The following is a 25105-nucleotide window of genomic DNA, read 5'->3' as shown; positions in this document are numbered from 1 at the left end:
GTAAGTGGTTATTATAAGGAGTGAGAGAGTATCACCCATTTCTAAATATACTAAACAAAGCTCTCACTTAACCAAGGTAAACACTGATAAATATGTATTCAGAAGAATAGAGCCTGCAAACTTTGGTACAAATGTCAAGTCATTTATTTCATACTGTATCCTGAGTACCATATCTTTGGAGTACTAGCCAGGGATACAAGCATAGTGCAAGAATACAAGCCCACTTGAAGTCCCCAGCAATGAGCTAGAGACATAAGAGGCATATTATGCAAAAGGGAATGGCAACTAACTACCTTCAAAGATTTTTCAGTGTGAAATTTGCACCAGAAAGAAAAGGCAAAGGGTTATTGGATTTTTAGCTAGGGGGCAGACCAAGTGCAATGCTGGGAGGCCATGGAAGACAATGGGCACATGTGCGCGCATATACCTCTTGCCCCACCTCAGACCCCTTTGAGGCAGGGCAACAGGCACATGGGGGAACAAAAAAATGTTCCCCGTGCTGTAAACTTGCAGCTTGGGGAGAAAATTAGACCTCTGACTATCCAGGGGTCCAAAAAAAGTGAAGTATAAAAAAGCAGGGCTGTGACCTGAAGCAATCAGAGGCTGGGTCCTCCAAAGAGGCAGCCAGAGTGTCTCTATGGTTGCCCCTTGCCCTGGGGCTGAAACACATGGCTGGCCAGGCCACATGTTTCAGCACCAGGGCTCCAGTGCTGGTGAGTAAGAGCGGGGGGACTGGAGGAGGGGGGAGGGGACCATGGGGTGGGACCTCCAGCAGCCCCACCCACTCCACCAGCGCCCCTCTTCCCACCAGCCCCCCCGAGGCCCCTGACCCCTGCCGGGGCTGGGCCCAAGCCCTGTCAGCCCCCCGGGCCCTTGGGGCAGCCACTGGGGGTCGCTGCAGCAGCTGGTGGGGGATGGGGCCAGGTGGGACAGCAATCGGGGGGCTGGAGTGGGGCATGTGGGCCTTGCAGAGGGGGGTGGTAGCCCCTGCAAGGGCCATTTGGCCCCCGTTGGTGAGCCATACCCCTCGTGTGGGGGTTGACCCCCCTGTTGGGGGGCCAGACCCCTTGTGTGGGGGATGAACCCACTGTTGGGGGTTCATCCCTTGTGAGAGCGCCAAACCCCCTTTTCAGGGTCTGACCCCCTTTTGGGGGGGGCTGAACCCTTTGTGTGGGGGACGAACCCCCTTGTTGGGGGGTGTAGCCGTTGTGTGGGGGCTACCCTCTGTTGGTGGGGTTGAATCCCTTGTGTAGGGGCTGAATCCCCTGTTGGGGAGCCATAGCCCTTGTGTGGATCCATCGCTCTGTGGGAGGGCAGCAAAATATGAATTCATGAAACCTGTATTTAGAGTTCACTTTATTATTAAGATAAGAATCACAGAAGTAGGGTCAGAAGGGACCTTGAAGATCTTCAAGTCTGACCCCCTGCCTGGGCAGGAGAAAAACTGGGCTTAAATGACTCCAGCCAGGTAGGCATCAAGCCTCTTCTTAAAGACCCCCAGGGTAGGAGCCAGCACCACTTCCTTTGGAAGTTGGTTCCAGATCCTAGCTGCCCTAACTGTGAAGTAGTTCTTACGGATGTCTAATCTAAACCTACTCACCAACAACTTACGGCCATTATTCCTTGTTATGCCAGGAGGAGCTAGGGGAAACAAGGTCTCTCCCAAACCCTTCTGGTCTCCCCTAGTGAGTTTATAGATGGTCACCAGGTCCCCCCTCAGCCTTCTCTTGTGAAGGCTGAACAGGTTCAGGTCCCACAGTCTCTCATTGTAGGGTCTGGCCTATTGTCCCTGGATCATGCGGGTGGCCCTCCTCTGGACCCTCTCAATGTCCACATCCCTCCAGAAGTGGGGCACACAGAACTGGACACAGTACTCCAGTGTGTCGCGTAGAGGGGGAGGATAACCTCCTTGGCCCTACTTGAGATGCACCTGTGGATGCATGACAAGGTCTGGTTAGCCCTACCAATGTGACCTCGCATTGTCAGCCCATGTTCATCTTGGAGTCAGTAATGACTCCAAGATTCCTTTCTGCCTCCGTGCTCTCAAGAAGGGAGTTTCCCATCTTATAAGTGTGCTGCTGGTTACTACTGCCCAAGTGCAGCACCCTGCACTTGTCAGTATTGAAACACATCCTGTTTTTGTTAGCCCACCCCTGTAACCTATCCAGGTCTTGCTGCAGTCTTTCCCTCCCTACTAGAGTGCTCACTTCACCCCAAATTTTGGTATCATAAGCAGATTTAAACAGGTTGCTTTTCACCTCATCATCCAAATTGCTGCTAAAGAAATTGAACAGCACGGGCCCAAGGACCGAGCCCTGGGAGACTCCGCTGCCCACTTCTCCCCATGTCGAATATGACACGTCCACCACCACCCTCTGAGTACAACCCTTTAGCCAATCTGCAATCCACCTGACTGTGTAGGCATCAATGCCGCAGTCACCTAGTTTTTTAATGAGGTTGGGGTGGGAGACAGTGTCAAAGGCTTTGCTGAATTCCAGAAAGACTACGTCCACGGTGACACCTGCATCCAATGCTTTTGTGACTTGATCATAAAAGGCAATCAGATTGGTCTGACATGACCTGCCCCTAATGAAACCATGCTGGTTGCCCTTGAGCATCATCCCTGAAGCCGGCCCATTGCAGATGTGCTCCTTGATGATCTTCTCAAAGAGTTTCCCTAGGATTGAGGTAAGACTGACAGGCCTATAGTTGCCCAGATCCTCCCTCCTCCCTTTTTTAAAGATGGGGACCACATTGGCTATCTTCCAATTATCTGGCACCTGGCCCGAGCACCACGAGCGCTCATAAAGCCATGCCAAGGGCCCTGCAATAACCCCTGCTAGCTCCCTCAACACCCTGGGGTGGAGATCATCTGGACCCACTGATTTGAATATGTCCAGTCCCTCCAGAAGCTCTCTAACCCAGTCCTCCCCAACTTGAGGTCTGGAGGCATTCCCGTCGAGTCCGTCTTGCATCACGGTGGGGAAGTCCTGGTCCCTGCCCAAGAAAACAGAGCTGAAGAATTGGTTAAAGAGGAGGTCTGCTTTCTTCTCTGGCGCAACCACCAGATTGCCCAGAGAATCTTGAAGGGGCCCCACATTTCCCGGTGCTTTCTTCATCCTACCTATATATTTGAAAAAGGACTTTTTATTATCTTTGATCTTGGACGCTAGTTCTAGCTCTATGTCTGCCTTAGCTTTCTTGACAGCCCCCCTACAGGCCCGAGCAGAGGAGGTGTACTCCTCTTTGGAGATAGCACCCCCCTTCCACCGGTTGTATGCCACCTTTTTGGCAATCAGGCATTCCAGGACGCCCTTGGTGAGCCAGGGGGGCTTTCGGGCACTCCTGCCATACTTGCTTCTTGTTGGGATGACCCAGAGTATTGTCTCCTTAAGGAACAACCACTCATCTTGGGCACTGAGTTCCCCTGCTCTCGAGAACCCCAGCACCTCTTCCACTAATCTCAACTCGCTGAAGTTGGCCCTCTTGAAGTCTAGGGCTACCGCCTTGCTGCAGGCCCTTGACACCCTGCACTGGATGGTGAATTCCAGCAAGCAATGATCGCTATCATCCAGGTGGTCGAGAACCTGGAGGCCCCTTACCAGGTCATCGCCCATGGCCAGGACCAGGTCCAACAGGGCATTTCCTCTAGTGGGACTGTGCACCTCCTGAATTAAGTGGAGGTCCTGTATCTCGTCCAGGAACCTCCAGGAATGGTCCAACCTGGCTGATTGTTGCTCCCAGCAGATGTCCAGGTAATTTAAGTCACCCATGACAGCTAAATCCCTTGGCTTAAGTGCCTCTGCAAGCTGGCCCGAAAATTCCCAGTCCAACTCCTCCCCTTGGTTGGGGGGTCTGTAGTAGACCTCCACCATTAGATCCCTGTCCCCACAGCCACCTTGTATCTTGACCCAGAGCACTTCAGCTTGCCCCTCCTCTGACCCCATTCTGCTGGCAGAGGATGTGACATAGAGCACCACACCTTTCCTTCCTTCTCTATCCCGCCTGTAAAGCCTATAGCCCCTAATGCTAACTGCCCAGTCATGGGATGAATCCCATCACGTTTCTGTAAGCCCTATTATGTCTGGGTCTGAACTGGCTATTCTGAGGGCGAGTTCCTCCTGTTTATTCCCCATACCATGAGCATTGGTATATAGGCATTTAAGGCCTTGCCTAGCTGTGTGCCACCTCCCAATTTGGGAGAATGTCTGGACCCCTGTTTGTTATCTGGGTACTCCTTGCATTTGTCAACTATCCTGCTGGGGTATTGTCTCATAGATTTCATAGACATTAGGGCTGGAAGGGACCTCGGGAGATCATCGAGTCCAGCCCCCTGCCCAAAGGGCAGGAAGTCAGCTGGGGTCATAGGATCCCAGCAAGATAAGCATCCAATTTACTCTTGAAGGTGTTTAATGTAGGTGCTTGAACCACCTCCACTGGCAGACTGTTCCAGACCTTGGGGGCTTGGACAGTAAAGAAATTCTTCCTTATGTCCAGCCTGAAACAGTCTTGCAGGAGTTTGTGACCGTTCGACCTCGTCATCCCTTGGGGCGCTCTGGTGAACAACCGTTCCCCCAGATCCTGGTGGTCACCCCTGATAAACTTATAGGTGGCCATCAGATCACCCCTGAGCCTATGCTTTTCCAGGCTAAAGAGTCCCATGGCTCTCAGCCTATCATCGTAAGATCTGTTTTCCTGACCTCTGATCATGCGCGTGGCTGTCCTCTGGACTCTCTCAAGCTTCTCCATATCCTTTTTGAATTGTGGAGCCCAAAACTGGATGCAGTACTCCAGCTGCGGCCTCACCAAGGCCGAGTACAAGGGGAGAATGACGTCCCGGGATTTGCTCGAGAAGCATCTATGGATGCAAGCCAGTGTTTTGGTCGCTTTACTAGCCGCAGCATCGCATTGCAGGCTCATGTTCATCTTGTGGTCAATGATGACCCCCAAGTCTTCTTGCGGCCCCCTCCTACAGCAAGGCTAGTTTAAATCTCTCCATACGAGATCAGCCAATCTGGAAGAGAAAACATGTTTGCCTTTAGGAGAGAGGTGAAGCCCATCCCACCCCAGCAAAACACCCTGCCCAAAAGCATGGGTCTTTATCAAGGAACCCAAGGCCTGCCTGGCAGCACCAACTGTGTAATCACCGGTTGACCTTACCAATGCAGGCCTCGTGTCACCGTCCCCGCCTACTCACCGGAAGAAGAGAGGAGAATACCACCTGTGCCCCCATCTCCTTAAGTTTGTCCCCCAGAGCCTTGAAATCCTTCATAATGCAGTCAGGGTTGCCCCGGCTATGTCATTCGTTCCCACGTGGATAATAACCATGGGGTACTGGTCTGCAGGTCAGATGTAGGCCGGGATCCTCTCCATGATGTCCCTTTTTGAGACTTGCTTTAACAGTGTAGACATATCAATAAAACATTGTCCAACTGATCATTGTCTCTGTCTCACTCTCTCTGTCTCTTTATAGTGGTCTTTTACTTGTGGAGGAACATGGATTTCGGGGTATTTTAGAGAGTGATTTTGGGATCTTTTTTATCAGGGATTTTGCAGTTTTCCAATAGGGAACACCAGAATTCCTGCTCGGGAGGCCAGTGACAGGACCCTGCCTGCTCAGATCTGGCACCTTGGACCCATATGGCTGTGGCTGAACTCCTGGCCAAATTGGGCTAGGAGGACATGCTTTGACAGTTCAAAGCAGGCCACCACACCCAGAACCTCTTCCAGGGTATAGCTGCCCAGATGGCTGGGCAGGGGACACAAATGGCAGTAGTGGCACCCAAAGGCCAACCCTGCAACCACTGGCAGCTGGTCCAGAGGGGCAGATGCCTCTACTGGCTTTGCAGTCCCCATCCAAGTCTGGCAGGTGCACAGCAGGTCACAGCCAGACAGCAGCCCCTACTGCCAGACTGCTGCAGTGGGTAGAGGGTGCAGGGAATGCTCAGGGCTGCTTCAGCAGTCCAGCTGGCACAAGGGATAATATCCCCAGGTACCAGTTGGCTGGGCCCCAGAAGCTCCTGAGAACTAATAGCCCTGAGCTACTTGCCAGGGCGGCTTTTTATACAGCTGGGGTGCTGGCCCCAATCTCCAGCTCACCCTGGTTGAAGATCCAGGAGGAGCCAGGCAGAGTTATTTTGCCCCAAGTGGCACAATTTGCTCCACAACAAAGTGCATGTCTGAACACGTGCGCTGAGGCAAAAAGCCCTGGCTCAGATTTGCACCACTTCTATTTGAGCTGCTGCAAGCGCATGTGCTTGCATGTGTGGACGCACCCAGATGGGTGGTCCAGAGAAGCTATAGCAGTATGGAGAGTACAGAGTTATGCTTTGTGTGAAAGGGAAACTTTGGTCCTGGTGTCACTTACAGCTTGCCTCATTCATACTTTCAGTCACAACAGGACCTAATAGTTGTTTGTTTTATCAAACAAATAAAGAATAAATGATTTATAGTTATATATGTTCTGTCCTCAGATGTGATCAAATCTCCCAGCTGCCTAGGTTTAGGTGGCCCAGTTCTCTGAGCAAGCTCTGTGCAGGGGGTGTGAGATTCCAGGCTGATAGAGTCTGGAAATGTTGTAGAGCTAACAATTTGTCCATCTCCTTTGATCCAAATCCTTCCAGCCCTTTGACAGAATTCACAGGAGGATTGGGTGTGGTTTGCTTAAGAGCTTTTCCACAGTATATTTATAGTTGGTCAATCAGAGGGGCAGAGGGACTTAAGAGTTTGTGTTGTGCCATAACAAACACAATGGAAACAGTCCTAGAAATGAACCACACGTGTGTGCGTGCATGCACATGCATAAATAAGAAATGCTATGTGCTGGCATATGCCACAGACCAACTCTGTCTTCAGATATACACATGCTGCTCCATCAATAGGAGACTGGTTTAAAGGCTGCAGCATATGCTGGGACCAGTAATAGCTATGTAAAAATTCTGCTAACCAGCTGAATCCCAAATTGGTCATGGAACCTTATTTCTCCCTCACCCATAATGCCATTTAGTGTTGGTGTTCAGTGGAAGAGCACACATTAAAAGGAAGTGATTTGCTTGAAAGTATCTCTGTGGGTATTACTAATTCTCAACATATTTCACGTGACAGATAATCATTTAGAAACCACTGAGTAGGTTCAAAGCAGAAAGCATTAATTCTCACTTGAATCAGTGATGGAGCCTGATTCATGTTTACCACCCACCCTTGAGTTAAGATTACACTACTACACTATGTAAACTAGGGGCTGCTGTTAATATCTTGGCTCCTGTTTCAAGTGCTTATAACCTGGTCCACTTTTTCCACAAAATGTGAAAACATAATATTTTTGACCAACTATATTATTATTTTTTTTGTGCCAGGATTACAGATAAATGGTCCTGAACAAGGCAACGCAGGGCTGGAAGGGGCGTCATGAATCAACAAGGCTAGCAATTATAAACAACAAAATAATCTAATCTTTCATTAATGTATCAATCTACATCTTGAAGCCAGTTGGGTTGCTTGTCCCTACTACTCTTGTTGGAAGGCTATTCTTGAATCTCACTCCTTTAATTTCTAGCCTAAAATTATTCATGGCTCATTTATGACCATTTGGTCCTGTGCCAGTATAACCCTTTAGCCTAAATAGCTCTTTTTTCTGATATTGTCTCACCTGATCCATTTACAAATTAGTAATCATGCCCTCTCCCAGCCTTCAATTTGTTGTGAGAAACCGGTCATGCCCTTTTAATCTCCTCTTGTAAAACAGTCTGTCCATTCCCTTGGTCAGCCTTGAAGGCCTTCTCTTGCTTGCTCAAATACTAATGTCAGATTATTGTTTGTATTGTACTTGTACCTAAAAGTCCAACAGAGTTTAGCTCTTTGCATTAGGAAGTAAGCAGGCAATTCCTGTCTGGGTAAGTTTTTAGTCTAAACAGAGAAGATAGACCAGGAGTTTGGAGGAAGAAAGTGTTATTCTCCACAGTTTGTAACAGCCATGAGCAAATTAAGTGACTTGTCCAAAGCAAGTCCAGTGACCAGAACACTATAGTTCCCCCAGAAGTACAGATTTCTTCTGCAGACTATTCTTTTAGAGAGGCAGGCTTTCAACCTGGCCCTTATAAATCCAGAAACTGAGTAGAATTTGTGAAGAAGTCCTTACCATGAATATTTATTATTGCTCAAAAGTCAGTGTCAGTGCAATCTGTTGATAGCTGCTGTATATGTGTGTATTAGTTATCCAGTCCGGGATCAAACATAATTTCACATAACTTTGGTAAGTAACCAACTTAACTTTGGTTAAGTAAACATTTGATTTACACTCATTTCACAAATAATTATTCTGCTGCATGTTTTGGGGCAATAATAAGAACACAGTTAAGTGAACTGGGTTCATTAACTTTAATAAAATATTTGAAGTTCAAAAATGAATTATGAATCTGCTGTGCATTCTCCATATACCTAGCTAAGAATTTTCCCATCTCACATATGACTTTTATTACTATTTTAAATGTTTTATGAAAATCACCTGACTTCAACTAACCTTCCCACAAGTCCATAACTGCTTTTTTTTCCAAAGGGTGCATCTGTACAGATGTTATAAATGCTCATTTCTGCATCATCACAGCTAGTGTACTATTGTTTATCAAGCATTATCAACCAGCCAGACCTGGGGTCCATTGTGCAGGGCTTGAAGGAAATTCCAAGTCTGTAGGGCACCATGACTGTGGTGCAGAGCAAGAAGAATTCTTCCAAATCACTGCTGTGTCCAGTGCATCTCCCCTTTGTGGAACTTCTGGCTATAGTATAAAATCCATCTCTCTTCTCTGACTTTTGCCTACAGAATAAGGGAGAGAGTCATTTGGAGGCTGATGATTTTCTGTTTATTTTCTCAGAAGGGCACAAGACTTCTGTAACGAGCTTTCAGGGTAGAGGGTTTGTATTAATACTCTGTGCAAAGAGCCTGAGCAACTCAGCTATAGGACTATGGGTTCAGAAATATGGTGGAACATCAGTCATGACTTACAGGTATTCAGAGAGGAAGGTAGTAGAGTAGCACTGAACATTAATGATGTATTAGATTGCGAAGAGATAACATTGTATAAAAATACTTTGGAATGGATGGTGAAAGAGATTATGTAATGATGTTCTGAGTTTGCTGAAAAGTCATGTGATCAGATCTGGAAATGGATAGTGGTTACTTTAATGATATCAAAAATATAATTAATGATATCAAAGAACTATACAATACTGGAAATTGTTATCATGGGCACCTAACTTCCTAGGAAAAGGTTGCAGAACAAATGCTACTAATTTTTTGTAGCTAGGATTATGTCTGGGGTAATTAAATTAGGACATAAAAAAGAGCCATTTATAAAAAATTGTCATCTCAGCTGATAACAAATTGTTTTCTAGTCAGGAAACAGGAGGTTGTTTTTACTGAGGTAGTATTCTACCATCCTTCAGGAGGGAGTGACATGGTAAAGAGCATGGAGTGTGTTATTTGTGAACAGACAAAGGCAACAGAGATTATCTAGAGTCAGTTTCTTCCAGATCTCTTCAAGTATCTGTATGTTCTTTCACTGCAGGCACTACCACAGTAAATCTGGCCATGGTATAATGGATACTTGGTATGACAACCCTGTGCCTAATTACTCCCCTAATAACAGAATTATGACCAAGGAGCACAGGAAAAGCTTCCAGACTGGTGAGTGTGTTTAAGTTTTTGGTGTGATTTTGCTATTGTATTATGAGACTTTCTTATTCTACTCCAGATATCTGGGAAAGTTTATATATGAATTTGAATGTTAGCCGTTAACGCTACAGCTATACATTCAGATTTTAAAGTTTTGGGTAAAGTAGTATGAAAACATAACTGCTTGAGTCCATCTCTAGCTGCTGTACTTCCTTATAGGGTTCTGTAATGGGGTGTTGCACATCAGTTTCCCTGATGCTTTCAGTTATTATCATACTTGCCATGTCAGTTGGCAGAAGAGCTTGAAAAAATATTATTCTGAGACATGGTGAACGGTCTCATCCCTATTCCACCCACAGCTTCTAATGATAAGGTCTCACTCATGGATATCTTGGCTAGATGGATCTCAGAGATGAATGCCAGCAAAGCAAGGACAAAAGCTTGCAAAGAAGAATTTTTCCAACTATTTTAGCTGGTCTGATAAAAGATATCGGATTTACTCAAAGAACCTCGTCTGCCTATATCCTTAGACCAGCACGGCTACAACCTATACCCCTGAAGGAAAGCAAGGATGCATTTTTGATATGCGCACGTGCTGGGATGTCTTGTCATAAGATGTCACAGACATTCAAAGTGACATAGCATTTTATCTCCTTCTCCCTTGGAGCTCAAGCAGAAAATGCCCTGATTACCAATCTGTTGCTTTATGTAGAAAATTATGCAGTCCCTGTAAGAAAATTATGAAGCAGCTCCCCAAAGTGGGAGAGGTTTTCCTGGAGAGTGCTATTTGGAAAGAAGGCCATATGCTAGTATAATCAGAAACAAAGAGACGTCCCTATTTTTCTTTCTGATTAGTGGCAGGATTTTATTATAGGTCTCCAGGAAGCTGTCTCTAGAGCCTCCTTCTCAAACACATAGCAACAAAGCCACAAAGCCTGTCACAGGAATGACCTTCCTGATGAGACATTCACTTCAAAGCACTCACCAAGCTATCAGGGCTGATACCTGAACTCTTATACCTAAATGTCCAACAGCATTAGCACACTACTAACTAGTGCCCTGCTGATTATGACAAAAATTGTTTCTCAGCCACAAGCTGACTTTTGTCATTGAGAAGAAATCTTAGCCTCGCTAGCGGGTCTTCTCTTCATCCACCACTGCTTCTGCTCTTCTCTAAGTGAGATGCAAAGCTACTTAATGGTCAGGGAGACTGCCAAGAGGTGCTCCCATCTGTTATCTGCCATTACCAGTCTGATGAAGATGTGTAGCATTTGCCTGCTAGGTAGAGTAACAGTTTGTATAAGGAGTGAAAATGTGGTTGTTGACCTAGGGAAAACCCATCTGGCGTGTAGCTGGGTATTTGTTATATAGGTGGGGAAGAAGGAACCAGGACTCATGTAAGGGATCAACGTGACATGAACCTGAATGTAACTTTGAACCATAGTTCTCTGTCTTTCCTTAAGAGAGGGGCCTGCTTTAAGAGACAAAATTGGAACTCATTCCAATGAGACTTATATGTAGAGATGCAACTACCCCTGCCCAGAACTTTGGGAATTTTTGAAATCCAAACATTGCAACTATGCTGTGACCTGAAATTTTCATGAATACCTTTACTCCATTACATTGACAACTCTGCTTGTGCTATAGACTAAGCCATGGCTCAGGAGACCACGGAGACCCTCTATCATACATTTACAAGGAAGGGAAAGTACAGTAAGTAATAAATATGAACAAGTTAAGCTAATTCACAGAGACGATAGCCTGACTGAAAGGGAACTCTAAATGGCAACTGGAGACAGGTCAACTGTTCGCATCCAGGCTGGGGTAGTTTATGCACTTAGTGACACAAAAATGAATCCTAAAACTGTGTTGAGGTCCCCACCTGTGTCCGCTCTGGAGATTATAGTAAGTTTCTTACAGCTGCAGCTAGAGACCTTTAGCTCAGGGTAAACAGCTCATTCTTTTAATTCAGGAACTTTCTAAATCAGTAGTTTTCAACCTTGTTTCATTTGTGGAACTCTAAACAATTTTGAATGGAGGTATGGACCCCTTTGGAAATTTTGAATGGAGATGAAAACCACTTTGAATTGTAACTGTGGGTATTCACATACTTTTGATTGATCATAGTCATCTTTTGTGGACCCTGTAGACATAGTCTGCCAACCTCAAGGGTCTGTGGATCACAGGTTGCAAACCACTGCCCCAGTTCAATCATTAGTGTATTGTCAACATAGTGTCCAGTTTCTTATGGACAGAAGCCACAACAAATAGTATCAAAGAAACTACTTCACAGTTATCATGTCTCGACATAGGTTTCTGAGTGCCCATACTTTATATCCCATTCAACAATAACTACTACTGGCTTCCTAAATGTAGGCTCAAATGTCAGCACCAACCTCCAACTCAAATTGAAATTAAATGCCTTTTGGTTGACTTCAGCAGGAATTGATCAGGTCCTTTTTTGAGGGAAAACAATACATCAAATTGTTTTTAAACCTCTTGATCATGTACTCTGCAATCTATGATCCAAAACTTCAGCAAAACTGTGTATAAGCATATGTGCCTAAATGTGTTTTTATGTGTATGTTTCTCTTTCACTGTATTTCTACTTAATTTCTTTCATTAGGGTCTTCAGACACTAAGGAGGAAGGACTGGAGGCTCAGATTAACAGACTAGCTGAGCTGATTGGAAGACTGGAAAATAAGGTAATGGGGGTTTTTTAATGATTTTTTGTTAGTAGAAAGGTTAAGTTTAATCATTCTTTATTTTGAGAAAAAGGGTTGCCATCCATTTAAAAATTGTGACATGTAATACTAGTTTCCTTGCCTCATGTCATTAGCAACACCATGTGGCAACTGGGGAATCATTTTTTTTCATTTACTATGGCCTTATCTACACTGTTCCATCAGCAAAACTTTCCACCATCAAAACTTTCTTCCTTCCCGTTCCTGCTGGTGGAGTTACACCAACTCTCCTGAACAGAAGCAGTCATCTGCTGCCATCCATCATCTGGCTGAAGGCCAGGTAAATGATCCCACACCTTCTCCTGGATCTTGTGGTCCCTTCAGCAGCTGATGCCTTCCTAGAGTGCATTTTGTGCTCTGCCAGTACAGCTGCTACTGTGGAGCCACCAGAAGTGCATAGAAGAGCATATGCATTGGCAGGATGGCAGTGGCAGCTGCTTTCTACCTCCAGAACATATACCAGCAGAATAGGTAAGAACAAACCAGGCCAATGTCTTTGCTTGTTTGGGGGAAATGAAAATAAGTCACTGTTGTCTTTTGGGCTGTGTATACAGCTACATCATAGCAACATTTGGATTGCACTGGGACCTCTAGATCCACAAAAAGGCTCTATGGGCCCATGCAGCAGGGATGAACAAGGGTAAATGACCAAGTTCTCCAAACCAGCCATGCCTCCTTCTGCCATTACAATGCTGCAGTATTAAGGTTCCTTGCAATGGAATCTTTTCCTTCTGCCCCTGCACAGAAACTACTGTAGTTCTGCTGCGAGAGAAGCTCTGCTTGCTTAAGTGAAGGCTTTAGATTTGCCTCATGCAGGCCTACTCCTTCAAGCAGGCACCACTATATTTATTCATTTCCATATACTGTTCTAGATAGTACACCCTCACAGCAGTAAGCATTTGTAGGATCAAATTTGTGAACTTTAAAGTATGTCACTTAAATGTACCATACCAGATGTTGACACTTCTGACTCAGTAGTCTCCTGAATAGATGTGCACTCCAACTAAACTTTACTTAAAACAGATCGAAGATCATTTCTAAGGACAATCTTTCAGCATTCAGCTCTGCAATGCTTTTCTTAGTAACTTTTCTGGGAAGAGCTAAACTTTACATGCTAGGAAATTCAAACAAATCTCTCATCTAACTTGGGGTTTTTGGACCTTTGTTGATAACCCCAGGCTGTAACACAGAGTTTGACTTTCTGTCTCTTCTGCCCTACTGATAAGCTTATATGATTTTTTTTCTTTTTTTAATCGGCACCAGGAATCAATGCTTGATGCTTTTCAGCCTACCTTGTTTCCGCTGGTACAGTTTTGCCTCGCAGACTGTAGCTATTTCTCAAAGGTTGGTTGGTAACTTAGCCCCTGTGTCTTTAGAAATTCTGTTTGGGCGTGCCTCTAGTCCTCTCTTGCTCTAATTGCCTATACATCTGTATGATGAGGGAATCTTAAGAGGAAATCGGCTTTTAAAAAATCTGTCTGCCTCTTCAGCATTGACTGATTTTCCAGGGACAGTAAACTTCAGAACACAGTTAGCCTCCTTGTATCTCCTGTGTGTTGGCTTTGCACCTCCTCATAACTTACATTTAAAAAAAAGTATGCTGAAAATTACAAAGCAAAGGCAAGCATTACAAACGTAAAAACTGAGAAGGATTTGACCTCCAACCCTGGGGGGAAACATAAGAAAATTCCAAGGTAGCCCCAAAAGTTCCCCTTTCACATTCAAACATGAGAAAAAAGATAAAATATGAAACACAGACCTAAGGGGAGAGAGAGAAAAATGTTTGCTTATCTCTGTCTTCTGATGTAGTCAAGGGGATTTGGATTTGAATAATTTAAATTGAGAGAGGCCCAGAACCCTTTGTTCCATAGTCCCTGTGCTGTTGAGAGAGATTTGTGCAAGCCAGAATGTGCACAAGATGGAATTCAGGGAAAGAGTATGCTAAATCTGTTGGTGAATCTGGGAGTGCTGATAATAACAGTCATGGTCTCGTTTCTCAGGAAGCCTGCACATCTGTAGTCCAAGGGTATCTCTTGACACAGAGCAAGACACAGTGCCTGTGCTCTGTTCACTTTTGGGAAACCTAAAAAATAAGTGAACCCAATGTGTGTGCTTCAAATGTAGTAGCTCTGTGAGTGTTCACCTGGGAGAGTTTCATTAGCACTATGACAGATGAATATAATTGTGCATGGGAGTATCTTAAAAGAGATTTCTGCAGGAACCTAAAAACTGCTATGTTGAAACCGAAAGCCAAGAGAAAAGCCAGTAAAGCCAGATAGCAACCAAAAATTCAAACAGCTTGACAATTCAAACAGCTTGTGTGCACAGAGAATTTAGCCAAGGCCAAGAGAGGTTGGGGACACTGGCTCCTGAACAGAAGTTGATGAGGTGAGTCTCGGACACTGTACCACGGTGGGTAAAGGTCCCTGTAGCAAAAGATCCCTGCCAGTTGCCTGTGCCAATATGGATTCTAAAGTAGGTTCTGGAATATTGATATTGGGAGTAAAGGAACATATTCCTCTGCCATATTGTTGGTAACAATGTATATTTAGAAGTATAAAGTGAAATGACATTTAACTTTCACTTAAGGAAAAGTTCCTCGGTTAGGTTTCCTTCCTCCACCTAGTGAGTGAAAAGTAAAATTGTATCTTTAAACAGCTGACATCACTGCAAAAATGTTTATTACCAAAACCATAGTAATTTAAAATAGTCATGGAACCCTAAAATCCACACATGATCTTTGAAGAAAGGAGGGGTGGAATTAATCAAGTCCCTTCTTCTGGACTGAACTACAGTAAAGCTGGGTAGGGATCTTTAAAAGCAATAGGTTAACACTGGAAATTTCCACCTCAGTTTAAATGCAGAAGGAAAAGAGAGCATAAATATAGTGATAGAATAAGTCAAGAAGATTATACTCCCTTGACAAGCTATACACACCTGCCACACTCTTCAAGAAGAGACACAAATGTCTTAGCTTCTGTATTCCCCATAAGCAATTGCAGTATTTAAATGTGTGCAGCAGCATGTCATTCCAGTGATCATCTGAAGCATCCTCTTCATTTCTGAGGAAGTTCTGTCTCTATAAATTAATAACCAAACCTATTCCAAACAGTCATAGTCTCACATATTCTCATCAACTGTAATGATAGAGTAATATCCTGTGATACAGGTAAGACACTTATACATACGAATTTCACAACTGTTTGCGTTTCACTTCATAGTTGTTACCTTATGCCATGTAGTCCAAGTCAAATCTAAGCCTGATCCTTTCCAGAATAGTTTGTGATATAGTCACCATTTTATTCTCTCTCTCTCTGAATTGCACTGTAGTTGGTCATGATCTCTTGAAACATTTGTGACATCCAGACCAAAACAATTCTTATTAGGTACCATCTGAGAGTGGTTTGCTGGCCTCTGGGAAATGTGTTAATAGCCTCACATTAGATTTTGGTAGCAGTGAATGCTTATGATACAGTCCTTGCACAACTGATAGCATTTGGACAAGGTTTTCAGAGACAGTTAATAAACCCTAGCAATGGCAGCAGTCCCAATTCTTCACTGGTTAGGGGTTCAAGTCCCAGAGGTGATCTCCATTGCTGCATCTTGTCATCATATAAATTATCTGACAAGCACTGCTTTTCTGTATTCAGCCACTTCTATTCATAATTACAAATGGTCAATTTGTAAAAGTTATGGTTATGTTCTGTGAAAAATGACGTTTTTCCAAAGCTAATGTTTTCATGGAAAATTCTGTTTTCTTTCAAAAGTTCCTCTTTTTTAAACAACAAACTAAAATCTGATTTTTCTTTTTTGCAAAAATTTAAAAATTATAATTTTTTTCTTTTCTTCAATTTTTGGTGAGCTTTCCTAATTATGCACATCAAGGTACATGAGCAGAGGCACTGCCCTCACCTGAAGTTGTTTTAGGTATGTGATATACAAGCCCTCTTTTGAATGAGTAAATGGAAGAGTGTTGAAAACAAAACATTCTCAGAGGAGATTCTTGGTTCTAAAGCACTCTTCCTTCCTTAGTCTATCACACCCTGGTTTAATGATTTTCTGGTAATGTACAAGATTTAATTTCCAAGGTCTCCTTTTCAGCATTACAGCCAAAGAGTTATTGCTGTAAAGGGGAAACACAGATGTTCTCTAGATTATCCATGGGGGTGACATGCTGTGTGGGGAGCATGTCCCATGGGTCCCATGGCAGTCTCTCAGACTATTGAGTTCTGCTAGGTTTCTTTTAGTACAGCATGTTGAGTACAGGTTGAGTTCTTTGTAACCACAAATAAACAAGTCTTTATTTTTTATTTGCAGTGGTTACAGTGGAGATGGCTAATTAAAATACCACAAAAAGATAGGCTCCTGCAAGCTGTGTGCTAAGCAGTGTAGGAAAATACAGGCTTGTAGAGAAACCTGCTTCCCCAGTAGGATTGTAGCACCACATGCTTATGCCTGAAAACGAAAAATCCATCATCTGCTTTCAAGAGAGCAAAAACAGCAGTGTGTCACTTTAACAACACACCCATGGTTTTCTTGCAGACTAGGAGAAAAAAGTTTAAAATAAGAAAAAACTTATTTGTTTGACATTTGAAAGTCTGTAAAGGAGCTGCATTCCCTGTGAGAGTTTGGTTTTCCTAAGCTGCCAGTTTTCCTCTAGGGTTCCTTTTTTTGGCTTGTCCATTTCTCCGACACCTTGCCTTTCTTATTATGCTTGTGAATGGGCTGCTTGAGAAAATAGAAAACCATTTATAAGAATAGACTATTTTAGTGAATCTGTGGTGGGGTGGAGAGATGGTAGTGCTGTAAAACCTGATCCAGAGCCCCTTGAACTGAAGGGGTAGGGACAGACATTACACATAAACTGGTTTTAGTGATCAGAAATTGGTTTAAATCTGTAACAGAAGGGACATTCAGTGTATATAAACCAGTTTGAAAATGTCTGAACTGGTTTGAAATAAACCTGGTTGAATGTAGCATCAGACTTAACTGATTTGGGTCAAACTGGTTTATGCAATGTCTGTCCCAGACCCCTTGCTGCTTTAAGTTAAATCAGTCTCCCCCAGCATCCCGGCATGCTCTCTGGGCTGGGTGGATCTCTACTCCAGTGAGCTGGGCTGGCCGCTCCCCTCCCCTCCCCTCTCTAGCTGGAGCAGGGTCAGGGTGTAGCCAGATGCTGGCCTGCCATGGCCCCTGAGGCAAAGTCCTCCCTCTGTCCTGTCTCCACACCCCTCCACCCAGAAAAACCTGGGGGCTGCAGCTGGGGTTTGTCAACCCCAGCCGCACCTCCACGGCTTGCCTGCAGCCAGGCAGGGACAGAGTTAATTCCTTCCTCTGCCCCTTCTCTCCCCCTCAGAACCCTGGGGCTTTGACTACAGTCTCTGGGACTTGCCAGCAGCCAGGCAGGGAGGGAATTAATTCCACAGCATGTCTTGGAGCAGGGGAGGGCAAGTAGTCCCCTGTATGTAGATCCAAACCCTGCACCTGTGAGCCCAGAGCTAAGACTTGCAGAACCAGACTAAGAGGTTGAAAGTGTTGACAAAGAACTGACAATCATCACACATGCTGGAGATGTAGTTAAGGGAAGTTGCAGACAACTTCACCAAAGAATGCAGAGAGCTACATTTACATTATAAAACAGAATGTATAAAAGCTGGGAATACCTAAACAGAGCCTTTCTGAATGCCTGGCTATAAGGAGGCATTCTGCCTTCAGGATTAGTAAAACCAATTCTTGTCTTCCTAGTTTACATTTTAAGTTAGACTAAGCTGTGTATGCTGTGTTTTAATGGGCTGTATCTTAGCTTAGGCAAAGATTTTTGGTAGTTCCCTGTTTTATGCTTTGCAAATTGCTTTGTTCACTGTGTATGTGCATCCAGTTCTGGGCTCCACAATTCAAGAAGAATGTGGAGAAGCTTGAAAGAGTCCAGAGGAGAGCCACGTGCATGATTAGAGGGCAAGAGAACAGGCTGCAAGCTATGAGACTCTTCAGCCTGGAGAAGCACAGGCTCAGGGGTGACTTGGTGGTAACCTATAATTACATCAGAATCTGGGGGAATGCCTGTTCACTGAGGCACCCCAAGGGATGACAAGGTTCAACAGTCCTGTTCAACTCCTCCAAGACCATTTTAGGCTGGACCTAAGGAAAAACTTCTTTACTGTCCGAGCCCCCAAGGCCTGGAATAGACTCCCCCCAGAGGTGGTACAAGCACCTATTCTAGACACTTTTAAAAAACACTTCGATGCTTATCTTGGGATGATGACTTTTTCCCCATCCCCACTCCTCAGTCTGGCAACAGCTGCCTCCCCCCCACCACACACACACACACTGGTGGCTGGCCATGCCCCCTCTGCTCCAGCAGGGAGTGGTGGGAGCCTTGGAGGGCATCTCTTTCCTCCCCTTTTTGCAACGGCTGGCAGGCATGCTGTAGCACCCCCCAGCTTCTGGCTTGAGCCACTGCAGGCATGTGACTGCATTTCCTGAATTAACAGAAAATGTCTGTCCAGTTATTAATCAGTTTAAACTGTGCAGCTTAGATTAACCTGTAAAGAGTGAATCAATTCATGCTTGGGCTTTTTGAATGTCTGTCCCTAGCCAAGGAGAAACTTTGTGCTGACTTCAGTAGGCCTTTGATCAGACACTTAGTGGGATTAAACTAAGGTGTAGTTGGGAGAAAACATTTGCAGCTTATTTTTAGGCCTTTTGGAAAGTCTTTTATTCTCTTTTATTGATTTGTTCCTTCCAAGTTATCAAGCACTTCTCCAAGTCTCTCAGGGTAAAACTTGTTCCTGTGTACTCATACCAGATTGGAGGGTGTGCAGTAAGTAATTCATGAGGCCACACATTGAATGCTGAGGATAAAAAGAAATACTGGAGAGTTATACATTACCTTCCATCCTGTTCACTCAATGAGTCAGAGGCTTTCTGGAAAAAAACTTTGTGAGTGTATAATTAAGACCATATCATAACACTACATATGCACAAGGGAGCCCAATCTAGATTGCATGGCCAACCTTAATTAAAAATGAAATTACTGATAGAAGTTAAGTTTCTGGACCAAATTATGTTATACACTATATTGCATAAAGTAGGATGGCTTATACCAGGGGTGGGCAAAATGTGGCCTATGGGCTGCATCTGGCCCTCTAGGCCATCCTACCTGGCGCACAGGGCCCCTAAAAATTTAGTACATCAATATTTATTTGCTCCTGGCTGCCTCTCAAAGATGACAGGAGCCAGGGGCAGTAGGAACCAGGGGAAGCTGGCAGCAGGACCGAGCATCACAGCCCTGCCCCACCCCCAGCCATTTCCTTGTCTTTCTGCCCCTGCCCTGTTCCAGCACCATGTGGCTCCTGGCTGCATCACTGGACCAGGAAGCACGGGGCTGTGCCGGTACCCCGTGTGTGTGTATGTGTGTGTAGGAAGGAACAGTTTCGGGGGGGGGGAAGAGTGTGTGTGTGTGATCATAGGGTGATTCCTATACACACTCCACCATACACATGCATCCACACACCCCCATCGCACTGCCATACATGCAGACCCTCACACACACCCCCCCCGACACACCCCAGCCACCCTCCCCCTACACACAGCACTGCACAAACTCCATACTCACCCACCCCCCACATATCCACACACACACCCACATACTCCCTCACCCCACTGCTCATACACCTATCCACCCCCATGAACACACCCACACCCTCCCCCACATCTGACAGCCCCCCACAAACCTATACCCCCCCACAACATACAAGAGTAAGACTTCATGTTAAGCTATTGTGCAGCTTATGTACACTACACAAACACATGTAAATCAGGACAAAAATATTTTTTGAAATCAAATTAATGAATGTTGTAGATATTCAGTTTTTACAATATAATTTAGTATTTTTCTGGTTCCAAGATGGCAAAACCCCTTGCTGCAAGGAGTAGTTCTAGGGACAAGGGGATGGACTTCTGGTGGCAAAGGACAAGGGTTAGGGGGTGGGACTTCCAGTCACAAAATGGCAATCAGGGGGTGTGGCACCTGTCAAAGGGTGGGCCCTCAACAGCTTGCCAAAACTCAGTAAGCAGCTCTTCACCCAAAATAATTGCCCACCCCTGGCTTATACACTGGTAAAAGGGCCAAATACTGCATCTCTAATGTGAAAGGAAAATTTACAATGAATTGCAGAGAATCCCTGAATCCACAGTAATTCATCTGCTTTATTAGATAGGCAGCTATATGACTAAAATCAGAGTCAAACCTGTTGTCTCCTTTACCAACCTATCATTTTTTAAACATGGTTTTGTTAAATGCTGAACACTTAATTAAACAAATAAGAGCATTACTCCTCTTAAAATTCAGCTCGGGAAAGGATTTTTAAGGTGATTGGTGATTTTAAGTAGGATGTTCGCTTACAGCAGAGCACTACTGCGCCACAGTAGTACAAATAAAAAGACTCATTACTTAACTGGAAACCACAAGAATGTATTAATAATAACCATAGTTGTTGTTTTCTGTTTATATACAAAAATTATATTACAATGGTGAGTAAGAAAACAATGACAGAGGAAGGAACAGAATGAAAACGTTCGGTTTGTATACTCCAAGCAATTTTGCAATGTACATACGCAGACACAGAGAGCTTAGTTGTTACAGGGTCTCAGGCCCTGTGCTTTCAGTGAGAACTGGGAGGATTCCCCCACTTCCCCATAAGATTTTCCCCTCTTCAGGGTACTCTTCCTTCTTCTACAAAGGGAATGGGTGATACTTTACCATATGGGTGCTGGTCAATGGGCACTGGTCCTAGTCTGTGGCTGAATCCCAAAGTGATTGCTGGGGAGCTTTGCACCACCCAGGCTACACACAACTCCAAGCATTCCACAGACAGCAGGCAGACAAGGTTCTTTGGGTAAATCTGATATCTTTTATTAGACTCAACTCAAATTTTATTAGACCACAGACACAAGACACTCACAAAACACCCTTAATTTCTCACAATCTCAAACTTACACTAGAGTCACACCTCACACATGAGAACTCCCACACATAGCCAGAACCAGACACACACCAGAGTGGAGCTCAGGCCCCTTTTATATCCCAAAATCACACCATATTATCAGTCCAATCATATGTCTAGAGCATATGCCACTCATTCAGTCATTCAACTGATGTGTCTGTCAATTATCACATTGAAACAAACATATCAATCTTCAAACTCTAGGCTACTCATTATTCATCTTGCCTCATAAGATGTTGGTCACCTTTTGGTGCCAAAATTCCTGTTACCAAGTCTTCACTGCACATGCTTAATATATGTTACAAGGTCAGTACCTCCTTAGAGGTGGAAAATTCACTGGTTCTCGAACCTTCATAACCTTTCTTCACTGCCCATGTCTTGGATTCAAACTTCTTAATATTACATCACTTTTGGATAGGCCGGGGCATGTAGTACCATGCACTCTACAGTTTGAATGGACAGTTTTTCTTTTAACTCATTTATAACATGCAAACCAAAAATCCTTTAGTGTTACCGGCATTATTTACCTTCTGAATAAAGCAATAGTAATAGACCTTTAGATATCTCTGAGGCCTATTTAAAGCTTATTGAGCTTTTGAGGAGATCTGGTGATTTTTGTTAATAAGGAAAATTATCCTTAAAGAATTTGGCTCACATGGACGCTCAGATTGGTTGTATGTACTTGTGTGCATTGGATTAAGAAGCTGATATAAAAAGGAGTCCTTATAAAGCAACTTGAAGTAAGGCTCTTTGCCAGGCAAAGCTTTATATGGGAAACTAAAGACTTCAGGTGAAGCAGTGGGGGAAGTGGATAAAATGTTTAGCGATATAACCATGCGCTGTGCATATGGCACAGTACGAGTGATTACTGTGCCATACTGTAGTACTGCCAAAAGGAAGTACTGAAGCACAGTGCAGTAACAACATTGCCATAGGGCAACATGTAGACGCACCCTGTTTATTCATTGTTATGTAGGACAAAGAGAATAGGAAGACTTGTTGTTTGCTCCTGAATGGAGGAGTCATGTCAGAACTAATAATTCTGAGCCCTTAAACATTGCTTGTCATCTCAAAGTGGAAGGTCCTCATGGGAATGGGAGGGTTGGCTTCATATTGCCTATGAAACTCAGATGTAAACTGCCAACTCCCTGTTCTAAGAATTTTTTTTTCCAACTTGACTCTCTCAGGCAGTGAGGGGAATATAAGGATGCTGGAGGAAAATGTATGCTTGATTCATATATAAGACTTACTGTTGAGTACAGCAAAGTAGTCCTTAGTCAAGATCCATAAGAATCACACAAAGATATAAGTAGGAACTATGGCCTTATTGCCCAGCAGTGGTCCCCAGAACCCAGTGGTCTCTGGGATGCAGTAGTACTAGCAATACTCTAGAGTACAAAGCACATCTCTGAAGTTTTGTAGTGTGTATGAAATACCACACAGCCCATTATTGTTTCATACTCAATCAGCATTGAGCTGTCCTACTTGTCAGCTTTCATTGATTGCATCAACTCTCCAAACGAATCCCTTCAGCCCTTCTCTCTAACCACATCCATTTACTCTGATTGTGGCTCTTCCTGTCTATTCAGATTGACACCATTTTATCTGTGCACCTTAGTACTGTACAGAATATTAAGCAATATGATTAGTATCTGTCACTGTCCTTCTGTTCATTCCATTTTGTGTATTACCTGCTGTATGCATCTATAAGAGACAGCAGGGGCAAAAGTCTTGCACTTGGCATAGAGTGCTGAGGTTTGAATGGTCCTAGGATCCTGTGGGATTTCATTCTGCAGTTCTTACCCAGTTCCATAAAAAACACCATTCTCCTTTCTGAAACTGGCTCCCTTTACCTTCTAAACCACTAGATACTATGTTTCTCAAAATCCCACTTTAATAATACCTTTAATCCATCTGAGTGACAGACCTATATTAAAAACAAATTGTGTTTTTACCTCCAGTATTGCCTCCAGACCCACTGTACTCAGGTTTTAAATTACTGCATGTAACTTTATTTTCAATCTGTTAGCAATCAAACTATAAATACTACTATAACTTTTGACTTGGGCTCCAAGCCATTGGAGTAACAGTGCTGCAAAAAACCACAGTAACGGATACAAATAGATACTCAAAAAGGAGTTTTTACCTGGATCATTTCATTAACTCTTCTCATTACCTCTCTCTAATGACCTGTGTTTGTTGAACTGTGTGCTAGCTATTGCCTTATCAGAGCAGTGTATTTCCAATAGGCTGAATGTAATTAAAGAATAATGTTCTTGAAGAAGTTTTGTGGGCAACTTCATCCCTATCTTTGAAAATTAACACCTAATATAAATGAAACTCTAAATCTGATGGATAAGGCATTAGACTAGGAATTAATAAATGGGATTTCTATTACTCATTTAACTTCTGACCTGTTGTGTGACTTTGGATGAGACATGTTGAGTCTGTGCTGCTTTTTCTTCTCTCAACTTTGCCCTGATTGTCTAGTTATATTATAAGTTGTTCATAGGAAAATAGGACTAGAAAGAACCTATTCAGACCATCAAGTCCAGTCCCTGGTGTTTACAAGCAACTATTTATTTAAGAAGTCCTAAAATTGTCTACCCCAAACACTCTCCCACCAAACCTGCAAAACACACTGTGAAAACAAAACCAAAAATACCCTACAACAGCCCACAGGTAAAAAGCAGAGGGGGGAAATCAGTGTCCTGTCACTGCAGTAGCAGTGAAAGTTCAGGTTAGGAACCATGTTCTCATGAGTTTGTATCATGCAATGGAGGCTCCAAGAACATATGAACTGTGTCAAAATCTACAATAATGTTGAAAATCCCATTTCCAGCCTGTTAACTTTTAGCTGGAGCTTTCTTAATTCTCCTTTTTCATTTAAATTTCAGTTCATTTAAAATTCAGTTGAAGAATAACAGAGTGGAACATCCAGGCGTGTCTCCTAACTGAGAATCTAAATGTTTCTCACTTTGCTTATGGAGAACAAATTATATTTATAAAGGGCACCAGACGGTGAAGGAACTTGACTGTCATTTCTCTCTGAAAAGGTGAAGCTGAGCTCATGCAAACTTCTCCTGATGCATTCTTCCTGTGCTGACCCAAATGGACAGTGTCTCAAGATGAAGACACTTAAGGTTGTGTTCAGTCCCAGGCATCTTTCTAAAATAACTTTCAAGACAAACTTTGTTTATACTAGAAACAACTTCTCTTGCCTTCCGCTAGTTACTCTTGGGGCCCCCTGACCTTGTGATCCCTTGGAATTTGTCCAGTACAGGTCTGTGCAGAACAATGACCTGGAATAAATACCATGAGCTGTGGAACACCTGGGCCTTGCTGTGTAAGTGCCAAACTGGCTTGTTATGAAAAATGAAAACAACCAGTGTATAGAATTCCTTAACCTTGATATTTCTACCCCAGTGATTGAAAGAAAAATAAGCAGAAACATTTTGTAGAGGTCTGTAGTCATAAAGCTGTGAACACCTGCAACTGGCCTTTCAGACGGAGCCCTTATGTCACACTAGCATTACCCAAAATTACGTGAGCAGCATTGACAAAAGGGAAATTTGAAATTAAGCCTTGTCTAGATGGGGGAGCTATTATGAAATGATCCAGGCTGTGAACTTAAGCATAGCAATAGTAGTAGGACTGGTATAATAGGAAATGGATGAGTAATGTA

At 43.8% G+C, this 25105-nt stretch overlaps 1 protein-coding gene across 10 annotated transcripts in view; it reads left to right on the top strand.

The window, feature by feature from the left end:
• NECAB2 (N-terminal EF-hand calcium binding protein 2) overlaps window positions 1-25105 on the top strand; it is a 403696-nt gene that overhangs the window by 290460 nt on the left and 88131 nt on the right. For all 10 annotated transcript variants that reach the window (XR_016444201.1, XR_016444200.1, XR_016444199.1 and 7 more), the window contains 2 exons: window positions 9564-9682; window positions 12297-12376. Coding sequence is in view for 6 of the 10 variants with exons in the window: in XM_090062952.1 (XP_089919078.1) it covers window positions 9564-9682; window positions 12297-12376 (199 nt within the window). In the remaining 4 variants the exon portion in view is untranslated. The remainder of the gene's footprint in view (window positions 1-9563; window positions 9683-12296; window positions 12377-25105) is intronic.

Source organism: Crocodylus siamensis, chromosome 9 (genome assembly GCF_052110815.1).
Source record: "Crocodylus siamensis isolate JL-2025a chromosome 9, ASM5211081v1, whole genome shotgun sequence".
Lineage (NCBI taxonomy): Eukaryota > Metazoa > Chordata > Crocodylia > Crocodylidae > Crocodylus > Crocodylus siamensis.
The sequence above is the reverse complement of the archived record's forward strand: the minus strand, read 5'-3'. Positions and strand labels throughout refer to the sequence as shown.